The sequence below is a fragment of the Engraulis encrasicolus genome, chromosome 1 (genome assembly GCF_034702125.1).
Source record: "Engraulis encrasicolus isolate BLACKSEA-1 chromosome 1, IST_EnEncr_1.0, whole genome shotgun sequence".
Classification (NCBI taxonomy): Eukaryota; Metazoa; Chordata; class Actinopteri; order Clupeiformes; family Engraulidae; genus Engraulis; species Engraulis encrasicolus.
The window spans coordinates 46,973,202-46,997,095 of NC_085857.1; the positions used below are offsets into that span (position 1 = coordinate 46,973,202).

The following is a 23,894-nucleotide window of genomic DNA, read 5'->3' on the forward strand; positions in this document are numbered from 1 at the left end:
CCTTCCGTAAGGGGGCTTCCATGAATGTGGTATGTACCCTCTTATTTTCCTTCCGGATTAGAAAAAATCCTATGTCTACCTTCATCAAGTGGAGTAGAGTAGCCTATAATTGTACAGATAATGCCAATTTACGCTCTGTGCTTCTCTATATTGTACAGTGTTTACTGTATNCCTACTTCTGANTATACACTATTTTTTCATCCTGTTCATGTGTAACGTCAGTGTGACAATCCGTTTCATTTGACTTTATAGAAACCATCTGAACTGAGCAGGGTACTGTACTACTGGTATGAGGATAGTAGTATGATCATGTTGTACACAGTAGGCCAGGCCTACACTGCTTATAACCTTTTGTGCTGATACCAGGCCTCCTGACTAGATGGTAACTCCCATGTTGTCGTAGGCCTACTGTGTTAATGACAGTGTAATGTTGAATGTAATGTAATGTAATGATATTCCTCTTGTGGTCAGTGGCGGACTTAACAATTTGGGGGCCTAAGGCGAAATTAGCTAGGGGGCCCATCGGCCCACCCAAGTGTGTACCCCCCCCCCAAAAAAAATAAAAAAAATAAATAAAATATAATAATAATAGGCTTGCTTAGGGAAGATGCTTAGCTCACAGCATGTACACAATTCAAAAACCAAGCTCTCTAAAACAGTCAGAAGGCCTTGTGAACATAATGTGCTTGGGCACAGTTTTGCTTTAATTTAGACAGCATTCAATGTTGACATATTCAACATTGCAATCTTCACATGCGCATCAATCAATTACACATGGGCATCATCTCTCTCTCTCTCACACACACACACACACACACACACACACACACACCTGCCTCTCTAGCCTGGTGACAAGATGCACCTCTGACGACGCATTTCAAAGCAACCAACAGAGGAGTAGCTGCATTTTGCCCAAATGCCAACACCGCCACCACACCAACTGTGTGTGCACATGACGTATGGTATGCCGAGCAGCAAGCATCTCAAACTGAATACAAAACAAAACACCACGGCCAGTGTTGCCAGATTGGGCGGGTGCCCGCCCAATTGGGCTACTTGGGATGAGCGTCGGCGGGCAAAAACGGGAAAAAATGGCCATTTGGCGGTTTTTTAAGCCGTTTTGTGCACATAGAAGTCAATGTAATTTGTTGAATTTGGGCGGAATTTAGCGCATTTTGGCAGTTTTTGAGAACCTTTTGGGCGGGATTTGGTCAGACACATCTGGCAACACTGACCACGGCGGGTGAAATTCAAAGCAACCAACTGAGGCATAGTAGCAATAGTTCCAATTGCCATCACACAGACACACACACACACACACACACACACACACACACACACACAATCAATGTGACTTACTATGAGTAGAGTGCGCATTCTTTTGTCAATCATGTCGGCGTTTCTCCAGGCTGAACTTCCACATCACCTCCTGTTAGCATCCAGAACTAGCCAGCAATATCGCCAAGTAACGCAGTTGATTAGCCAATAAAAACTACAGCATATCTACATGTAGAGCTGTGGGTGACATGTCAGCTGTTCTGCGCTTTTCTGAATCTCGCCACATCGCGTCAAGTTACTGAATGTTCCTTGAAAGCTGCATGCTTGTTTAAGCCTTTCCAAATTTCGATAGCATGTTTCTGAAATCATTTCAGAGAGATTGAGAAGGTTGTGTGTCTGAAGATACAGTAACCGATACACTGTCTGCAAGCGCTTAAAAGGCTGCGTCCTTTTCAATGGAATAACTTACTCGAGCCAATCCCAGTTCACAGCTAGAGGAAAAGTAATGTCTTTTCGAAACAAAATATCTCACGAGGTATTCTTTCAGCAAAACCTGATTGGGTTTATCAGTGCCGAGGTCATTCGCAGATCCATCAGTGGGAATAGCCACAGTAGGCTAGTTGACCTGCTAGTGCTAGGGCACCGCTTCCTTGTCGGCACGGGCCGGCTGTCAATGGTCAGGATCCACGGAGATAGTCCAGGCTTCTAACATGTCATGTCGTGGGTTATCCAAAGTTACCGATGTTGGAGTTTTAAAACATTTACGCATAGTGGTATCCATATTCAGGAAAGCACAAAACTTTCATGTCTGCTTGCAATCCTCCTTCCCCACCACGTCAAATTTTGGAGTTGGTAATCCACTCGTCATCTTAATGGACATCCACAACATTCGGGCCAACTGGCGTTGATGCATAAAAAAAGATTATCAGCTTCGTAAGTGCATTTGTCTTTGATTAAGTATCTTCCCTTTCCTCCGTTTGGTAACACTACCAGGGTATTGGCGCTTCATTTTGATAATTTTGCAACTTTATCACAACTGCACTTGACTGAACTTTCCTCTACTTCCTCTGGCAAAAGGAACATGTTCGCGATGCCACATGCTGCACAAATATGCGCAGGCAGCGCAGCAGAGCACAACCACACTGATTGCATTGTAATTGGCAATGCGCTTATTTGCGCCGCGCCGACTTGCACAAGTTTGTCACCGTGAACGTTGTTTTGGATATTCGTCTGGCGCACATGGCATAGATGGAATATACCATGTTCACGCGAAAGGGAGGGGGTGTGCATGTAATCTATATTTATTTGTGTTTTATTATGCTGTTTATTTTGTTTCTGACGTACAGAAATAAATATTTATGAACGCAGTATGTGCATTACTGACCAAAGCGCCCTAACTACCAACTGTAGGCCTATGGGAAGTTTGGGGGGGTCCTCTGGGGGCCCCTACATTTGGCGGGGCCTAAGGCGGTTGCCTAGGTACGCCTCAATTAAGAACCGCCACTGCTTGTGGTAATCTAATATAATGACACTTTGAGGCCATCACACAGTTCCATTTCACTTAGAAGAAACCATCTGAACTGGCAGGGTTAAGGTCTGTGGACTGGAGTATGGTGGTGCAGGGTGGAATATGATCATGACAATGTGGTCCTGAATCTACTTAGTCTGAGGCCATCATCCAGTTTCATTTCACTTTGTAGAAACCATCTGAACTTTGCCTCTTTAAGACCTGACTATCTCACAACTGCGATAATCTGGAGGCTACCTATACAATTTGTTGTAGGCCTTCTTCGGACATTTCAGGTGTAGATTATGCCCATGACCATTTATTGGCCGTTACGAATGTATAATTTGGGATACTAGCCCATCTATCTATTCAAACAAACGGCAAGCTTCTGTTTGTCAAGTAGTCAGATGTTGGAACGATTGTGCAAAACAACGTGGGATTTCCCAGACTAATCTGAACAGGCAGTGTACAGAGCTACAGAGTATGATAGTACTCTCCTTATTATAGACTACTGTGTTGCTTCTGATTACGCTAAACCTCATGTTGTCATCCTGTGTTTAAACATGTGTAATGACAGTGCAATGACTTGTGTAATGACAGTGTAATCTTACAATGTATTGGTAGCCTGAGTCCATCGGGTCTTTTTATTTCATTTTGTTGAAACCATCTGAAAAGGCAGCATTAGAATCGAATCACTCCATGGCAGGCAGGTACTTTTTTATTCAACTAATTGTTGTTTTATTGGTGGTGATGTCTGTTATGTCGAAATACACAGACCTGGGGCCTCATGTACGAAGCTCACTTACGGACAAAAAAGCTACTTAAGTTGTTTTCCACGGTCACGGTCAGATGTACTAAAACAGACTAGACGTGGAAATCTGCGGATCTCCACGCGAATTTCAGGGCTGCTGTGGAAGTTTCCGTAAGCATGGAAGTTGCCGTAAGTGGTGCATTGCGTCCTTTTGGCGGCACACAGAGGCATGCAGCGCAAGTACATGTGTTGTACGCGGTCGGAAATATTGCAGAGATGCATCCACGTGGATTTTAATTTTGAGGTACGAACCTATTGTTGAGGCAGCTGGTTAAAATGAAGTGGACTCATGAAACTATCCTGGAATTAGGCTACGAAATTGGATGCCCATCAGCAGTATTATTTCAAGTAGGCTATTTGGCAGCAATTAAAAATTGAATATTTTCTGGATCTGCGATGTGTCTTCTCGCATTTGTTGGGAACGTCCTCACCGCAGTGCTTGTCTTTCTCTTTTAATAAGGCTACTGTAAAATTAGTCCATCAATTAACAGGTGATTTTATAGGCTAACTGAGTAGGCCTATTGGCTGCAAGTTATTCATACATGTGGCGTAGCCTATGTGTACATGTGTCATCTTTCATATTTATACCCGACATAGCCTAAATGTTTATTTCTCGGAAACCTTGGCGACTGCCTCATCGCAATGTGTTTTGATGTAATGCCTTGTAAATATCAATTGTTGGGAAACCTGCATTGTAGTATTGCAGTAGGCTATAATATGACAGTTTTTCTGCAGTCCTCACATTAAGTAGGCTATTACCAATGCCTGATTTTATACACACGCCAAAGTAATTTTGTTTGGCTATTGCGCGCAGCCTTTTCCCTTCTAAATTGGCTACCTCCGAAACTGCGCCTTCACCTTGCATCATGAAATGTATTTCCCGCGTTCCCCTTCCCGCGTTCCCTTCCCAATTCTTTCAACCAATGAATGCACACGAATGGGTCTGTTCATACTAATTAGAATATTCATATAGAATATTTAAGGGAGGAGACAAGGCGGAGACTTGGGCCCGCGTGTGCTCGTGCATGTGCGCAAGATTTCACGGCAAAACCTGGTTACGCACTTATTGATACATCCGGATTTTTTTGTCCGTAAGTAACTTTCAGGATTTTCGCGCCCGCACTTTCTTGGTAGGAAATCCACGCACTTCTTTGTACATGAGGCCCCAGGTTGGTCAATGTCATGGTTTGACCTCTGGGGTGAATTTCTCGAAACCAAAGTTGCTTACTACATTAACTACTTTGTTGCTTTCAATGCATTTTCCCATTGGCAACTACCGAAGTTGCTAACAGGCTAACAACTTCCCTTTTGAGAAACTCACCCCTGATTTGGATAGCCAATGCCTAGTTGGTAGGCCTATTTAAAATAATAATGATAATTTAGTAATGTTCAGAGATGCAATAGATTGTTATAATGGTATAGTTCTTAACTAATTGGAATATTGTTTTGCTTATTTTGTGTTTATTTTGGTGCACATTAGTTATTTAATTATTTATTTTGTTTAGCTTTTTCCTGCCAACCTGCCGCAGCCCCCCTAGCACCCACTCATGGCCCCCCAGGGGTCCCCGACCCCCACATTATAAACCACTGGCCTAGTGGTTAAGAGCTTTAGATAGGTAGCCTGATAAACCAGCCTAAATGCAGCTGAAATTTTTTCAGCGTCCAGCAGGTGGCGCTGGTTTACCAGGCTACTTTATAAGAGGGTTCGAGTTTGAATCCCAACTCTTCAACTCCCTATCTCATTCCATGGTTGACGTGCCCTTGATGCATCAACTGTTTCAGTTCATTAACTTCATGGAAGCCAGCAGACCTCACAGCCATTTGTATGTTTTTGCTGCACATGTGTATACACACGAACAAGTAAAAGAATAGTAAAAAAAAAGAATCATTAATTTGCTGGTATAACAAATGTGTAATATCATGAACTAGTGTTATAATACTTACAGTTGTAAGTAGCCTATGACTGTGCTTGCTCTTCTACTACTTCATAAAGTAGGAGCCATTTATTTGTTTGTTTCAACATCGACCTAAAGGGGTGGGCAATTATTTCAGCCTGAGGACCACATTGGGTTTCGAATGTTGGTCAAAGGGCTAGATGTTGCAGGCATCTTGCCTGTCAATAATAAGTTGTAATGTACGCTGGCATAGGAGTACAGTAGCCAGTGTTGTGTATCACTGTGTATGTAAAAGTTGTCTGACTTGTTGAGGCTCGGCAGGCCAGTCCACATGAAATGGCTCAGTGGGCCGCAAGTGGCCCCCGGGCCTGAGTTTGGCCACATCTGGGGTGCATTTCTGGAAAGTTAGCATGTTTCTACGGCTTAACTAAATGAGTATCTACTCACTTCAAGCCGAAATGAGTTTGTTTCTCGAAGCCCAGAGAAGTATGGCTACTTACTTTCTCCTCTCCACAGTGCGTGAGCATGGACTGATTGGATGACATAGCCTTCTGTTTTTGCTGAGTCATGTCTTAGCTGTTTCCTCCACGAACACACCTTGTAATTCCTTTGTGAAAAAACACGGCCATGGCATTAGAATCTGACGCCATCCGCACTAATAATTTTGTATGATCTGCGCATTTTCTTGGGGGAGGACCCCCCCCAACAGACCACCCCCCCCCCGCCCCCCTCCAAAAATAGCCTCCGTCCTCCTTTTTACTGTCATGGACATGGTCACTCTATTTGGTACTGATGGGATTGTCGGAAAATCAGGGTTCCTGCACTTCTTTTTGGATGGTATTTTTGGACAATCAGGGTTCCTGCACCTCTTTTTTCCACTTCAAGCACTGAATGTAGTACACTGTAGCCTACATGGCTCACAACCTACTGTGTTGCTACTACTGGCACAATATGCTAAAGCCCATTTTGCAATCTATGTATTTATACATGTGTAATAGCAGTGTAATGTTGAATGTAATGTAATGATATTGCTCTTGTGTTAGCCCCTTAAGACGCGGCTTTATGAATTTGTTGTTACTAGTATGGTAATGACCAAGTCGTGGTGCATTATTAAAGGGCCTGTGTTGTGTCATAGTATTGTAATGCTATGATAGTTACATTTCAATGACTATTACAGCATGCCACTGGAGGTATGGCGCGCATTAAGGGGTTAATCTAGTAGGCAAGTCTGAGGCAATCATCCAATTTCATTTCATTTTGTAGAAACCATCTGAACTGGCAGTAGCCTATTGTATGATGTAGTATGATAATGGAGTACACTAGTACACTGCTTACAACCTATTGTACTGCTACTGGCCATTCTGATTCATTGCTAAACCCCATGTTGCCGTCCTGTGTTTATACATGTGTAATGATAGTGCAATCTTGAATCTAATTCAATATGATGACACTCTTAGGCAGGGCTTTGAACCGGTTCAAGGAACGAAAACGAAAACCGGGAACTTTTTGTATTTTACAGGGAACAGAAACGAAACCGGAAACTTAATTATTTTTTATGTTCTGGAGCGGGAACACTTATTTAAAAATAATGGTAACCGGTTAAAACCGGTTAATACCGTTCCTCAAATTAAAAAAAAAAAGTAACTATTTTCCTGCGCACGTTACCATGACGGCTGAGATTGACGTCCTGTGTGAAATCAGACATTCTCTGACTGAAGGGAGAGAGAGCTGTGGATTACAAAGTCTTCACTCCGCATCTTAATTAAGACAAACCACTGTCATACATTTCCATTGCATCATTGTAAGACATTGCAGAGAAGCGTGTGTAAAGCGCACCGAGCCGCATCAAATATGCACAAACTCACAATGTCCATCATAGCGCTCCCTGTGACCCAAGTCAGCGTGAAGCGTGCATTTTCATCATTGAGGTTTATTCTCCGCTTCTCCGCTTAGGTCGTCCCTGAATGACAAAATTCTGGAGGATATTCTTTTCATCCACTTGAATAAACAGTTTGGAATGTAGGCTGACTCATTTGCACTTCCGTCTTTCTTGGTTAATTAACGTCAGTTAGGCCTATGGGGAGTAATCAGCTGACAGGAACGAAATTAACCGTTCCGGGAACAATATTTTTCTGTTCTAACCGGTTCGGGAACGTCAATTTATTGGTGGAACTCATAACCGGAAACGTTATAATTCCGTTTCTGTTCGGAACGGAACGTTTGGAAAAAAATAATGGTTCAAAGCCTTGCTCTTAGGCCATCATCCTGTTTATTTGACTTTGTAGAAACCATCTGAACTTGCAGTGTACCCTTTTATATTGCGTCTGGCACTTCTGATTAGATGCTAAACCCCATGATGTCAAACTCTGTAATGTTGTCACGTGTAATGACGGTATAATCTTGAATCTAGTATCAATACAATGACATTTTGAAGCGTTCATCCAATTTCAATTCAGTTTGTTGAAACCATGGCATGCAGGTAGTTTTTTGATTAAACTAATGGTTGTTTTTTGGTGGTGATGTTGCCTATGTGAACTCAGAACTATAAATAGACCAGGATGGGCAATGTCATAGTTTCACCTCTTCGTAAACAGGTGACACCTTTGGTGATACCTGACCTATTAAATGGAGAGAGATGACATGGGGTGGAGGTATTAGATGGCCAAGGGCTAATGTAATGATGTGTCTTATATCCAGTGTAGCATGCAGCAGGAGGATGATGTCAGGTGTCCAGAAGTGTTTGTGTGAAGGCTGAAGAGCTCCATGGATAAGTCTGTCTACTCCAACACAGAACCACCTGATACAATGGATCTACCTGATCCACAGTAAGTTACAGTTTTTACTACAGTTAACAGAGTTGCTATCGCTATTCATTTCTTGGTTAGACAGAGAGGCCACTGTGAATATGCATGGCCTAACCCTTTAACCCTTTAGCATGTACCGCACCAGACAAAATGAGTATCTCCTATATTGACTGCAATTTAATGAACATTGTCTTTCAGATGATGTTTTACCGTGTGTGTGTGCGTGCGCGTGCTTAACTTATGTGGCTACTGTATGAGGTAACTTCAACAGTGTTTATCTTCATTCACATTATTAAATGTGCTTTACACTCACAGGTAAAAGACTATGGATACAACAAATCAAGATAAATAATGTAATCAGTCCTTTCTCCATTCACTTGCATCACTCAGGTCTACCTACAAATAATGGCTGCCAGAATAAGTGGACAGTTCGACCTCTACTTTTATGCTCTACCTCCATGTCTTTGCCGGTTTCCTGGCTGTTATATAACTCAATGGTTCATTGCCTGCATTTAGCCAGTGTGTGTGTGCGCGTGTGTGTGCATTTGTGTGTGCTTGTTATACCACTATTGTGAGGACCGACCTGACATTTCACCTTAAAAGCACATTTGTAGTTTTGAGGACATTCTTGTCAGTCCTCAGTCTTTTAATATGTTGTTTTGTTGATGATGAAAAAACTAAGTGCCAAAACATTTTTTTATTGACAGATTAGGGTTAGGTATTGTTTTGGTCAGGGAGGGTACAGATTAGCATTCACTAATTTTGAGCGCTAGTAAAATGCATTGTGAATGGAAGGTCCTCACAAAGATTTTGTACTACTTTGTACAAGTATACATTGTGTTTGTGTGTGCGTGTGTGTCTGTGAGTGTGAAGTGTAATTTTGAATGTGGATTACTTTTGCATTAGCCTGGGAAACAGAAGCTTGCAATTTGAATAAGAATACTTACATGATTAGCTATGGGCAACAGAGCTTAAAGGGACAGTTTGGTCAATTTCAACATGCAGTTGTATTGCTCACGCTACCCCTGACTTGTCAGTACCTGGTGATGCCACATTTTTCGGCTCAGCCCTTTCTGAGATATGAGCAATTCTAATGGGGGCAGCGTTTGTTTACATTTAAAAAAAAATGAAACATAGGCCAACTCCAAATATTTTCCCAAAAGGTACTGCTGTTTGCTAGTTGTCTGCTGATGTTTTATAACCTCTTGGATGTTTTTGGGAATAAATAAAAATGTTTTTTTGAAATGTAAACAAAGAGCTGCCCCCATTACAATGACCAGGATCTCGGAAACGGCTGAAGAAGAAGAAGAAAAAAATCTCAGGAACTGACAAGTCCAGGGTAGTGTGAGCATTACAACTGCATGTTGAAATTGACCAAACTGTCCCTTTAATGATTTGTAATGCCCAGTAAATGGCCATGGTGTAACAAAACCCCACCTTTCCAACAAGAAATTGCAGAGGTAGCTCACATGTGAGGTAGTCTGGTGTCACAGTAACCATGATCTTGTGCATGACAGATAGAACACATTTCCTGCCAGTATTTATCAGCAACATTTTGTATTTTGTCTCCTTGTACACCAGGCCCAGACCATCCAGAGCAGGCTCTCCAGTGCCCAGCTGTGTCTCCATGAGGAGTGACAGATCCAAAGGGGACGGTCCCAATTTCAGCGGTGGACCTCCAGAATCTTCTCAAAAGTAAGATCAACATCATGACGTAATATTTTTTTGTTTGTGCAGGAATTTCCATGTGTGTCACTTTGACACATAATTGACACTTTGGATGTTTATCTTCATCATCAACACATCTCCATGTGTTCCAGATATCAGACATCCAGAGTAATGTGTCATATTTAGCAAAATAAAGACAATGGTGCATTGGAAAGTTCAGGTAAAGGAGTAGTAGGGTCAGCTGAGGTTTGGTCTTTCTTTATGTATAAGTTTTACCCTTCTCCAGTCATTTACAGCAGTGGTTCCCAACCTATGGGTCGGGACCCCCCTTATGGGTCGCCAAAGATCCACAGGGGGTCGCGGAGCCCTCTTGATTTTAAGGGGTTTCATTTTAAATATATATAGCCCATGTTGAATAAAAGACAGCATTTAACTAATAAATGCATAGACACAACAAATTGTAAGTGCTACATTAAACATTTATTTCTATATTTGACCAAAGACGAATTGACGCTCGCGTGGTTGGGTCACCAAAGTTTACAATAGTAAAAACATGGGTCCCTGAAGAAAAAGGTTGGGAACCACTGATTTACAATATATTGCTAGCTACAAATAATGGCAGCCAGGATTGCCATGAATAAGAGGACAGTTCGACTTCTACTTTTATGTTCTACCTCTATTAGTCTAGTCATTATAGGGGGTCCACGCGCACCCCCCGTAATTGTTGTCGACACCCATTGTTTTAGACTCCTTAACACATTCACTACCAAGTCACGTAAAAATACGTTTAGCCTACCAAACGTTGGCTCCCAAACCGTAAAATTACGTTTTTACATTGTTTTATTGGATTCTGAATCTACACATTCTAATGCACATTCTGTGTGATTTTCGTAATAATCTGATGAACAGAAATGACATAGATCATGAAAACTCCTACAAAGTCAAAACTCCTACAAAGTCAGGATCTGGATATTTCATCATCTGTGCATTTTATTACACACAGTATTTGAGTTTTATTATAGCCAGTCAAACCACTTCCTGATCACATCACGTCATGTCTCGAAATACTTCCTGGGCTGGAGAATCAAAACACACTTGCCTTGCTAGCTAGCCTAAACATGGAAGGATTAGGAGTTTTGCCGCCACCAGGACAGGTGTAAAATGGAAGGTTGTAATGAAAAACAGAATGCTACACAGCAGGAAGTAGCCTAATTTTGGGTGAGTACTTTGGCACGTCTACTTTTATCTACAGAACGAAAACTGCCAGTCAAGTGACATTAGCCAGCTAGCATTTCAGATGCTCTGAACTGCCTGACCAGGTGATTTTTGCACCAAAATAGTTTACTTGGAAGCTACTGGAGTTGTTCTTTGTCCGCGAAAATGCATTTAGACCCACAATTTAAACTCGGAGAGTCAGAGCGCACCCGTGACAAAAAAGGCTTTACCTTAGTTTGAATGTTCAAAATCGTTATTTACCTAAACCAGTGCACGCTTAAAGTTAAATAACTTCAGAATTGAATAAGCTAGAAACAAATCGTGAAAATATACAGACTGCTGCGTCTTTGGACTTTCGAACAAGCCCTGACATGTGTCTGTGGGTTGAATACAAAATATTCAGTGGGTGTTCAAAAAATTACATAAAATGATGAAATTGGTTGGGAGTCTACGGCTGAATTCCAAAAAACGGCTGGTATTGAATGTGTTAATATGTACACAGTTAACAATAAAACTTGTTGGCATTGCAGCAAATTGTCCCACCACTGTTTTTCAGAGGTCATCTTGGAAACTGTGCAATAGCGATTTGTTCAATTCTGACATTCGACTATATACATAACTTTTGAACCAGACATGGTACAAAGACAAATGAGACCACTTTTCCACATAATTCCAGCATGGGGAATTGACTATATGTCTTTGCTTATGTGCAGACATGTGTGTCTGTGCGTGTGAAGTTTAATTTTGAATGTGGATTACTTTTACATTAGTTTTGGAAATCCCATCCTGCTTTGTGTGTGGGTGTGGGTGTGGGTGTGTGGGTAGGTGGTTGTAGAAAACCTTTAATCCGGGTTTTTGTGCCTTCATGTTTTAGCTCTTTGTCCTTTCTCTCCCAATGATGTACCAGGCCTCTGCCATCCAGAGCAGGCTCTCCAGTGCCCAGCTGTGTCTCCATGAGGAGTGACAGATCCAAAGGGGATGGTCCTAATTTCAGCTGTGGACCTCCAGAATCTACTCCAATGTAAGATCAGCATTATGAAATGTATACGTGACACTAGAATTGCTCCGGATCTGGTTCAGGATCCGGCAGGATAATAGGGTTTTTCACAGGATCCGGGTCCGGCAGGATCTTAAGCAGTGGATTCGGTATGCGGCATGTTACCTAAAAATCAGGATCTGGTGCATCTCTAGCCTAGGCTTTTCAGTCAGTCTTTCACAACCCCATTCACTGCATGGAGTGAAAGCCCTTAGGAAGCGGCTGTTGCAGGCAGTGTGGCAGTAAGCCAATGAGTCTACAAAATTGTTTGAGCCAATGCAATAAAAAGGGCCCACGTGTGCGAGTAGGTTATGTGTTTCAACCCTTTCGTAGGATCCGGTTCACGAAATGCTTTTTGCTTATCCTGTAGTTTTCATGTGTGTCACTGTGACACATAATTAACCCCTTAACATAAACCGTACAAAAAACACTGAGAAGGTATGTATACTCACAATGTGCCTTCATGTTTTCTCTCTTTCTCTCCCAATCTACCAGGCCCAGGCCATCCAGAGCAGGCTCTCCAGTGCCCAGCTGTGTCTCCATCAAGAGTGACAGATCCAAAGGGGATGGTCCGAATTTCAGCTGTGGACCTCCAGACTCTTTTATAAAGTAAGATCAGCATTATGAAAATTAACATTTATAGCACACACACACACACACACACAAGTACACACACACACACACATACACACACAGACACACACACACACCATCATTGCCAACTGAGCTGCACTGGTCCTATGTGTTTTTTTAACTGGTGTTAAGTTGGTCGAAAGTTCGCTATGCGTGCATGCTTGGATGCACACAGATGCATGCATGCGCACAAGTGATATGGTACAAATATCTTGTACGAAACATACCAAATTTTCATCGATGTAGTTACCTATATTCTATTACTTATTTTTTATTGCAAAAACTGACGTTTGCATGAACATAGCTTCCTGGCACTTAGTCCCAAAACCTGGGCCATCAGCCCCCTTTTGCGCGTGTAGGTGAGAAAACAGTTAGCACCACGGGATAGTGGCGTGGACCTGCAGTGAAAATAAAGATGAATGTCCGCACACCGCTCCCCTGTTGCTTTTTTACATTTTTTCAAGTGAGCACTTTCGAGCTAGTAGCTCTTCATTAGACTTGAGTTTACAGTATTTCTCAATTGGTTTTGAATATTTCTCGAATCTCTCTTGCAATTTGCAAAACATAATATTCATTCTCAAAACAGCTTTAACAAATGGCAAAACACGGTGGATAACCTGCAAAACCGAGTCTCTTGCTCAAAACCCTTATTTGTCTTTCAAAACCAAGTTTTTTGTGTCAATAAACGTATCAGCGCCAGCAGAATGGTTAGTCATTGTGTCATAGTGTATGGACAAGCTAGTCAAATCCATTTTCATGTTGTCAATTGAATAGTACTTGAGGATCTTTTCTGAAGCGAAATGCTGTTTCGATTCGATGGGAAATGACAAAAGCAATTGATAATGTACGAAATCACTGAGAATTGTACACAGTCATGGCATAGTGGACGAGAGCATTTGATATATGCCGTAAACAATGAGAAACTGATTTGACCATGTGCAGAGGTAACACCAGGAAGTCACAATCAAAGAAACTCAACAGAAGAACAATCTCTAGGGGGGAAATGCATTGGCCACGGTGTAGTACGGGGTGTTGCCTGAGGACACGGATGGATGGAAAATTAACTCCCTTGCGCATGGTCATTGGTCAGTGGGTGCGATTCCGTACTCCCTTGCACATGGTCAGTGGGGGCGACACCATGATGGATAATTTGTGGCCAAATTAACGGCAGCTGTTGGTCAGCAGTAATTGCAGGGGGTAATTAAGGACAGCTGACAAACATTCACGCTGTCCTATGACCTGTTCCACACTCCGACCCTCGCGGAAGTGTCATTGCATGCTTCCCAGGTGCTTCCAATACTGACCGTAGAAGAAGAATACAATTTCCGTACTCCCCTCGCCATCATTTCGTACTACGCTGTTATGACGTGAGTAAGCCCTCTTGTCTCAAGCCTCTTTGGTCACAATTGAACAAACACATATGCTGTGTTCCAATACTCGTACTGTCCGCCCTTTCCGCACTGTGTTTGGGTACGCAGGGTGTTCCATTTCTAATCGCGACGGTAAAGTGTACTGTAAATTACCCGGATAACGCCCCCAAAACGGCCATTTTTCGAAGTGTGGTGTTACTGTACACTTTTCGCACTCAACGGCCGCCATGTTTGTGACGTAGTTGAGTGTCAGATCTGTCAAACTGTTGAATCTCCGTGATAACAGCATAGTTTTGATTCCAAAGACAATCGCCATATGTATTAGAGGCAGGGGTAACTTTAAAAAGTGTCAGCATAACGAACAGTAAAGAAAATAAAGGTCCGCAACACTGTAAATGCTCCCAGAAGATTTATTGGCACGACGTTTCGGACTCAATGTCCTTCAATGTTGCACTTTGATGAAGGACATTGAGTCCGAAACGTCATGCCAATAAATCTTCTGGGAGCATTTACAGTGTTGCGGACCTTTATTTTCTTTTCAGTTATCTTACATTTGGTCCAGCTCCTGTGCCACTGATGTGCGGGCATTCTTTGACTTTCAGCATAAGGAACAGTGCCTTCCCTGTTGAATTGCACATTGGCGGTTGGTAAACTCGGATGTCACGCGACCAACCGTCATTTCCGTTAAGTGTATCGGACAGAACGGGAATCGGAATGTACTCGCCTCGTGAATTGCGGAGGGTGGAAAGGGTACTTCACTGCACTCAAACAAGGTACACAGTACAGAGGGTGAATAATGGAACACAGCAAGAGACACACGTCATACTTAAGGGTTAAATGGATCACATGATACATCAGTCCGTTTGGATGGTACACCAGATACAAAGTGCTTCCCAAAGTATACACAAATATTTACAAATACATTTATATCACGATGCATCAGTCATTATCAAATACCCAAACAGATTTACAAAATATATATACAAAATATTTACATAAACCTACAAGCATATACTTTCAAGTTTAAAAAACATCATTGTAAGCTCATAAAGTCTTAGAGTGTACAGAGAGATGTATTCAGAGTACTTGACAAAGCATCAGGCCCTATGGCCATCATAAATTCAAGTAAACATGATAAAGTGTCTATCCAGTCACAAGGTTGACATTTTCATCAAGGAGACTACAGCACAGCATTGTGTTAAAATCTTCATTGCAGTTATTACTCAATTCCAAAGGACAAACAGAAGAACAAAATACATTTCGATTTTGTGTGAAATTCTGTTATTTTGTGGACCTGCAGTGAGAATTGGGCTATTGTGTTGTTTATTCAGGTCACAGGGGTGAGGCGAAATTCAAAGTCAAGTGCAGGCGGAGGACGAAGCACAGACAGTGCACATACAGAGGCACAGAGGACGTAGGGAAACGTGATTAAAAAAAATAGGCAGAGTTCAGGGCAGGGGGTTGTTGGAAAATATTAATTTGCATTTCTGAGGTGTGTTTTTTTTTCACTACTCACATGTGCCTTCATGTTTTCACTCTTTGTCTCCCAATGTACCAGGCCCAGACCATCCAGAGCAGGCTCTCCAGTGCCCAGCTGTGTCTCCATCAAGAGTGACAGATCCAAAGGGGATGGTCCGAATTTCAGCTGTGGACCTCCAGAATTTTGTCCAAAGTAAGATCAGCATTATGAAAATTTAAATGTATACGTGACACAAGATGCTTTTTGCTTATCGTGGAGTTTTCATGTGTGTCACTGTGACGCATAATTAAGCCCTTAACATTCCTGGTGATTTAAAACGCCTGAAAAAGCATCTCCAAATTGAAATTGTCAAGTCAAAGTTTATTTATAGAGCACTTTAAAATACAATAGAGATCACTGCCCAAAGTACTAGACGGGCAGATAAAAGGACTTGAGGATCCCTTAAAACACAAAGACAACAAAATACAACTAGAACAGTGTAATCTTAAAAATAAAGAGAGTCAATTTAAAATGCAAATAAATACGCTAAAACTACAGAGTGCCCATATGACACTAAAAGTACATCAAGCAATAAATAAATGAATACATAAGCAAAATAAGAAGTTGTAAAGAGTTAAAAGCTAAGGCTTAAAATTGAGTTTCAAGACGGACTTTAAAAACCGATAGGGATTGGGCCAAACATATGTGGGGTGGTAGCTCGTTATGGAGTCTTGGGCCTATGACTGCGAAGGCTCTACTTTTCAGTGTGGAGGGGGGGGGGGGGGGGGTGCACGAACTTGGGCGAACTTGGGCTTGAGGCGAACTTGCATTTTTATGAGATCAGACAGGTAAGAGGGTGCCAAGACATAAAGGGACTTAAAAACAAATAAAATAATCTTAAAATGTATTCTAAAACGTATGGGGAGCCAATGAAGAGCTGCAAGCACAGGTGTCATGTCGTCCCGCCTTTGTGTTTTGGCGAGAAGGCGGGCAGCAGCATTTTGGACTAATTGCAGGGGTTAAATGGATGACGAATTTATGCCAGGATATAGGGCATTGCAATAATCCAGACGGGAGGAAACAAAAGCGTGGATGACCCTCAGTTTAAAAAAAAAAAAAAAAAGTGTGATTGTAACTGTACCCCAGCCCTTTTTGCTATTGACAAAATAAGACCGCTTTTGTAAAGCAGACATTCTCTAGTTTTCTCATATACAGTATATTCAGTTTCACTGAAAATTGTTCTGGTGATATATGTGGATTAACCCATTTTGTCCTGGAGACACATATACACTGCATTCAGGATTTTGAGATATGAGCTGTTTTATTAAATATGTGGGTATGATAGAGCTGAATGAACACATTCCAATGCAAAGGGCACCCTTTCCTAAAAAGGGCTTAGGACAAAATGGGTTAAGTAATTCTTTTAAATTTTGGAAATTTTTGTCCCTCGCTACTAGCATACTGTATAGGCGTACCTAAAATTCTCTACACCATTTTATATGTGGGTATGCCTAGGCGTTTGTCAATATAACAATTTCAAAATACCGAATTATTGCATAAACATTATTTGGTAACTGTTGCAAACCCATTTAAGATTAAAATATGGGAGTGAAACATACAGTAATACAGTAATAAGCGGTATTTTAATTCTCAATTCCAAGGATGAGCATGATAGAAATAAGAAAGAATTTTGTCTCTTAATTCAACTTCTCAAAAAAGTGCATTTCAAAGGTAATTGTCTCATTTGCATTCAGATGTTGAATGGAGAAATGTCCCCCAAAAGTTGCTGTGGCTTGACTGACTGCAGGGAAACTTAATTGTTTTCTCCATAGAGGCAGGGTATCTGCAAAGCACAAGACCACAAGCACAGGTCGGGGATGGGAGTTAAGATAATAGAATGTACACTTGATGGTTAGTTGACTGCATTTAGCCAGTGTGCAGCAATGCCAAATAACCTTCAGTAGTAAACATGAGTGTAACACACCGATCCTTTGTCAGTTTTCCATTTATAAACTTGGTGATACAAGGGGGAGAAATCCATATCAGGGGTGAAAATGATTTTTTTTTATGCGCTTTGGATGAGCTTAGACGAACTTCACTAGTTCAATAAAGGTGTAACAGTGTGCATTATATTTGTCAAAACCTTATAAAAATCCCATGTTTGAAGGCACACTATGTGCCATGCTTGTCATTTTGGAGTAATGAGAATTAAATAAGTAGTCAAACTAGAAATGCACTCAGAGAGTGCAGACCTCCGCCGAGGAAGCTGTTTGACCGAACATTTGACTATGTTACACCCTTTTTTAAAAGTCTTTCTGTCTTCTTTGAGTGGAATTAGAAACTGGAATGTCACAATTCGTTCCATCCCGCAATGGTAAAGGATCTTTAAAAAAAATCCTGGTCCGGATCACCACCAAAATGTAATCACTTGTTCCTATGGTCATTTCCAACAAGATTTCATCCATATCCGTTCATAACTTTTTGAGATATCCTGCTGACAGGCAAACAAAAAAAAACAGACAGACAAACCAACACAGCCTAAAACATAACCTCCTTGGCGGAGGTAATAAATAGTCATAGAGGATGCGGTTTGTAGAAAAACGTAAATCTGTCTTTGAGAAAGTTATGCCCTCATGTTTTTGCTCTTTGTCTCCCAATGTACCAGGCCCAGGCCATCCAGATCTGGCTCTCCAGTGCCCAGCTGTGTCTCCATCAAGAGTGACAGATCCAAAGGGGATGTTCCCAATTTCAGATGTGGACCTCCAGACTCAAAGTAAGATCAGCATTATGAAAACAAACCTTTATACGCAAGAGAAAATGCTTTGTGTGATCAACTGTCCTTCAGTGTTCAGAAGGAAATATTGCTTTGTGGTAATGTAGTTGGTATACTGTTGTCTTCACATTGGTGTAGGCGACTAGGCGTAGGTCCACCCATGATCTGTTCAGATGTGGTGTTTGTGAGCAGACACATTGATTGATGGAAGATATTAATCATAGGCAGTAACTTGATATAATACAGGTGTTGGCTTGAAGGGGCATTGTAGAAAAACTTATTTTGACAGCGAATGAAGGCTCCCCCAATTTAAACACTGCATACACATACACAAATGTGCACAGATACACAGCAGAGACGTGCGGTCAGGGTAGGCAGGGTAGGCAGTGCCTACCCTGTGATAAATGTCTTAAAAATAAAAACTAACACGTGTTTTAAAAAATATTCTTCAGAGTTCACATACACAACAATAACATTGATTCAGCATAAATTATGAGCTGTTTAAAGTACAGTATACGCAGGACAACGATCAAAAACCTAAGTAATCGCACGAAGCAAAGCGCTCAGGCTTGGGCAGGTTGCCGTGGCAACGCACAGTCCCGGCTGGTAGCAGAGACAGGCTGCTGGTAGTGAAAGCAGAGCTTTCGAATGCCAGCCAGGCAGCCCGGTAAGGCTCGCTTTTCCTCTGCCTACCCTGCCTTCAATGCTGTCAATGTAAAAGTTTGCGCATGCGTATTAAGTTGTCACATAGCTTGTCAATGGGACTAAAAGCAGAGCCTTTGGTCTCTGGCGGGAGTATGTGAGCCAATCACAGCGCCCAAAATGAAAAATTGTTACAATTCAGGTAGTAGCCAATTTCTGCCCTACAGGCAGCTATGATAGCAACAACTAGCAAGGCAAGGCTTGTTCAAATCTCTAGCCGTATCGGAAAGAAAACATGGCAGTCTTTGGCTTTTTGTCTTTAATATTTTAAAAAATGCCGAGAAGTAGCAGAAAGACGGTTCAAGTGACAGACAGCTGAGCCGTTTGCAATTGCTGCATTGTGGAAATATTCAACATCAGATGGGTAGCAGCTTCAAGTAGTTTGAATACACTGGGACAAAATGTCTTCATCATGTCAACCACCCCGGGCTTTTAATGGAACTAGCTTGCATGAAAAACACAGCCTACTTGTGATTCTGCTTTAAGGTAAGATTCATCTAATTATTATGCTGTGGGTAGCCTTTAACATGAACATGCTCAAGTTTGTCGTGGTGCCTTTTGTTGTCACTTGTTTGTCAGGGTGTTGACATTGAAGATTGGTTGTGCGGTGGTGGACATGAATAGACCGTGTGTGTGTGTTATTATGGACGCGAGATTGTTTTTTGAGCTACGACATGACTCCATTTCCCTAATTTATTATGATGATGACTACGCGATGCGTGAGTTGTGTGGAGCCTGTTAGCAAGTGCAGCTGCGTTCTTTTGAAGTGCGCGGTACGCGAGATCAACGTGGAACAGGACGATTGACTGGGGATGGTTTCTCGGAGTGTTTGAAACACCTTGCACAACCGTAGCTGAAGTGTTTGAGAATACTATCACGCATAAGAATGAGTCTCAGAAGTGGTTTCGTTGGTTTACTCGATAGGCTACTGTCTGAATGCAGGGGTCATGTTTGCAAGCAACCCGCCCCCTTGCCTACTTTCCTTCTTGTCTGTGAGTGTTTGATTAGCAGCAGAAAACGCGGCAGTGAAGCAGGAGCTGTTACCTAGGTTGGTTTATTGCTAAATGTAAATCGTTTCCCCCTCACATGCTATGGTGTGATTCACAGTTGACTAGACATTTTATCTTCAAAAGTAGGCTACACTGTGCCACCCTCCATCCATGTGAAACACCCTGGCATTTGCAACAGAATAAACAGAAGAGCAACAAAATCAACTGCTAAAGCCAAAAGTTAAAGCGTTTCCCCCAAAATGTTGTGATGTTGTAGCTTTCTAAATTATTATTGTAAAATGTAGGCCTACAGGTCCTTAAAGGTGTACAAAGTATGGGTCCTGGAGCTAATTTGGCAATTTGGCAAAACAAATAAGTGTAGCTGGCCTTTTCAAGAAATTGAAATTATGTTTTCACTTATTGTTTCAGATTTAGGTCTACTGACAATGTCCAAATGTCTAAATAGTGTAGCCTATTTACTTATTTAGTTATTAGGGCTATGGTGGTTAAGCACTGATGGCATCTTATAGCCTACTTTATATTTACAGTATTTAGAGAAACATACTAATTTGTTGCACATTAAAGACCATATCAGCATGTTTATGTGAATAGGCCTATTTGCCTATTCAAGCCATACCTTGTGGCATAAGGCCCCTCTCTCTCTCTCTCTCTCTCACACACACACACACACACACACACACACACACACACACACACACACACACACACACACGTTACATTTCAGATCTGCATGAAAGGGAACTATTTGTTCAAAGTTTTTAGTCTTTTGTAAAAGTTTTTAGCTGATAGTGACTCTCCAGATTTGATAAAATGCAGGAAATTGCATCTAAGAAATACATTTTTTTCTGGGGGAGGACCGAACCCACCGTTAATATATATATATATATATATATATTCTATATTTACTGCCTACCCTACCATACCCTTCACTGCACGTCACTGATACACACACATGACTAACAGTGTGGCCATCCTTCAGCAGGACCCAGGATCAAAGATGTGGTGTGTGTGAGCAGCTACCAAGTTTCCCAATCAGTATCACCTGTGGACACAGTTTCTGCAGGGAGTGCATCAGCAACTACTGGAGCCAGTCTGGTCCATCAGGAGACTACAGCTGCCCTCAGTGCAGGAAAAGATCCAGAACACAACCCATTACCAACCCTGACACAACCATGGCATCGCCTCTCTTCTATCCATATGGGGCAGAGACACAACATTATCGTCACCCAAATACCACCACTACTCAACAAATCTTAAATTCACGTGGGGCAATGACACAATCTTACTTCTATCCAAACACAACCATTACACATCCTCCTGGATACCAATTTGCTGCCATGGCACAGCCATCTCTGTACCCATATATGGGAATGGCACAACCTCACCCAGGTCCTGCTTCGGTGGTGGCTCAAAGTTCTCCATATCCACATACACACATAGGACAGCAACATCTGTACTCAAATATACATGAAGGACAGGATCCTTTGTACTCAAACCACCCTACAGGACAGAGTTCTCTGTACTCAAACCCACACACAGCACAGGGCCCTTTATACTCAAACACACACCACGGACAGGAAGCCATATACTCAACCTCAGAAGTAGGAAAAGATCCTCTATTTCCTCACATACGCTTTGGCCAGGGTTCTGCACCACCTTCTGTAACTGAACACATAGCAAACACCAACCATCTCCACTCAGAGGACCCTCCAGTCAAAAAAGCCAAACGAACAGGTGAGAAATATATTACTTTGTTTTATAGCATGTAAGACAGGCAATACAGTATCAATTTTCAATTCAGATTGTGAGGGGATGTGACATTATTGATTCAATGATGACAAAGGTCAACTTTATTTAAAACCAATCTATTTATTTGTTTGTGATGAAACAGACTACAATATTTTGAATGAAGTACTGAAGAGCCACAAAGCCAATATGAAGAAAAGATTTGAGAACATATGCGAAGGCATCATAAGGCCAGGTGCCCAAACGCTCCTGAACAAGATCTACACAGAGCTCTACATCACAGAGGGAGAAAGCGAAGGGGTGAATAATGAACATGAGGTTTGGCAGGTAGAAGCAGCATCCCGACCACAAACTACAGACGACACAGCCATCAACTGCAATGACATCTTCAAGCCCTTACCTGGACAGGAGAGACACATAAGAACTGTCATGACAAAGGGGATAGCTGGCATTGGAAAAACTGTCTCAGTGCAGAAGTTCATCCTTGACTGGGCAGAGGAGAAATCTAATCAGGATGTAGACTTTATTTTCGTACTTCCATTCCGTGAGTTGAATCTGGTTAAACATGATCAGTACAGTCTTCACAGGCTCCTGATTGGCTTCCACCCCGATCTTGGGCAGTTAAAGAACACTGAGTATAGAGATTGCAAAGTCGTATTTATCTTTGATGGTTTGGATGAGAGTCGACTACCACTTTGTTTCCAAGAAAACCAGAAGTTGTCTCATGTCGGTCAAACAGCATCAGTGGATGTGCTGATGACAAGCCTCATTCAGGGAGAATTGCTACCCTCTGCTCTCATCTGGATAACCTCCAGACCAGCCGCAGCCAATCAGATCCCTTCCCAGTGCGTCAATCTGCTGACAGAAGTGCGAGGGTTCAATGACCCTCAGAAGGAAGAGTACTTCAGGAAGAGGATCAGTGACGAGCATAAAGCCAGCAGAATCATCTCACACATCAGAAGAGCAAGAAGCCTCCACATCATGTGCCACATGCCCGTCTTCTGCTGGATTGCAGCCACTGTACTTCAGCTGATACTGGAACATGATGATGGGAAAGAAGCTCCCAAAACACTGACAGAGATGTTCATACATTTCCTCCGTATCCAGACCACAAGGAAGGACCAGAAGTATCAAGATGAAGCTGAGAGAGATGGGCACCTGGAATTACACAAGGATGTGATATTGAAGCTGGCAGAGCTGGCATTCACACATCTGGAGAATGGCAACCTCATGTTCTATGAAGATGACCTGAGAAAGTGTGGCATTGATGTCAGTGAAGCTTCGGTGTACTCAGGTATGTGCACAGAGATCTTCAGGGAGGACTCTGTGTTTCAGCAGAGGAAAGTCTACTGCTTTGTGCATCTGAGCATTCAGGAGTTTCTTGCTGCACTACATGTGTTCTCCTCTTATCTGAATAACAATAATAATGAGGAGGTATTGGGATATTTCCTGAAAAGAGAGGCCAAGGTTACAGCAGATGCAGACGTGCCCCTTGATGAGATGTTGAAGGGTGCAGTGAACAAAGCTTTGGAAAGCAAGAACGGACACCTTGATTTGTTTGTTCGATTCCTTCATGGCATTTCACTGGAGTCAAATCAGAGACTCCTGCTTGGCCTCCTGACACGCATACACAGCAGCCCAGAGAGTGTGGAGAAAACAATCAAAAACCTGAAGGTGATGCTGAAGCGAAACGTCTCACCTGAGAGATGCATCAATCTCCTCCACTGCCTGACGGAAATGCATGACTCATCTGTTCATGATGAAATCCAGGCTTTTCTCAAGACAAAGACAGGTTCAGTTAAACAGCTTTCTCTAGCCCACTGCTCAGCCTTGGCCCATGTGCTTCTGATGTCTGATGAGGTGCTGGATGAGTTTGATGTGAAGAAATACAAAACTACTCCAGAAGGTCGCAGAAGACTGATTCCAGCAGTCAGACGCTACAAAAAGGCAATGTGAGTGGAAGCAAAAACTTCAACAATTGTAATTT

At 42.1% G+C, this 23,894-nt stretch overlaps 1 protein-coding gene across 6 annotated transcripts in view; it reads left to right on the forward strand.

Annotated features, from left to right (window-relative positions):
- LOC134453276 (stonustoxin subunit alpha-like) overlaps positions 1 to 23,894 on the forward strand; it is a 116,192-nt gene that overhangs the window by 60,994 nt on the left and 31,304 nt on the right. For 2 of the 6 annotated variants that reach the window (XM_063204154.1, XM_063204167.1), the window contains exon 1: positions 22,054 to 23,859. The exons of 1 other annotated variant lie outside the window; for it this stretch is intronic. In XM_063204154.1, coding sequence (XP_063060224.1) covers positions 22,097 to 23,859 — 1,763 coding nt within the window. In that variant the 5' untranslated portion in view covers positions 22,054 to 22,096. Of the gene's footprint in view, positions 1 to 22,043; positions 23,860 to 23,894 lie in introns of those variants that run through there. 3 more of the 6 variants (XM_063204175.1, XM_063204161.1, XM_063204182.1) reach the window with 3 other exon arrangements.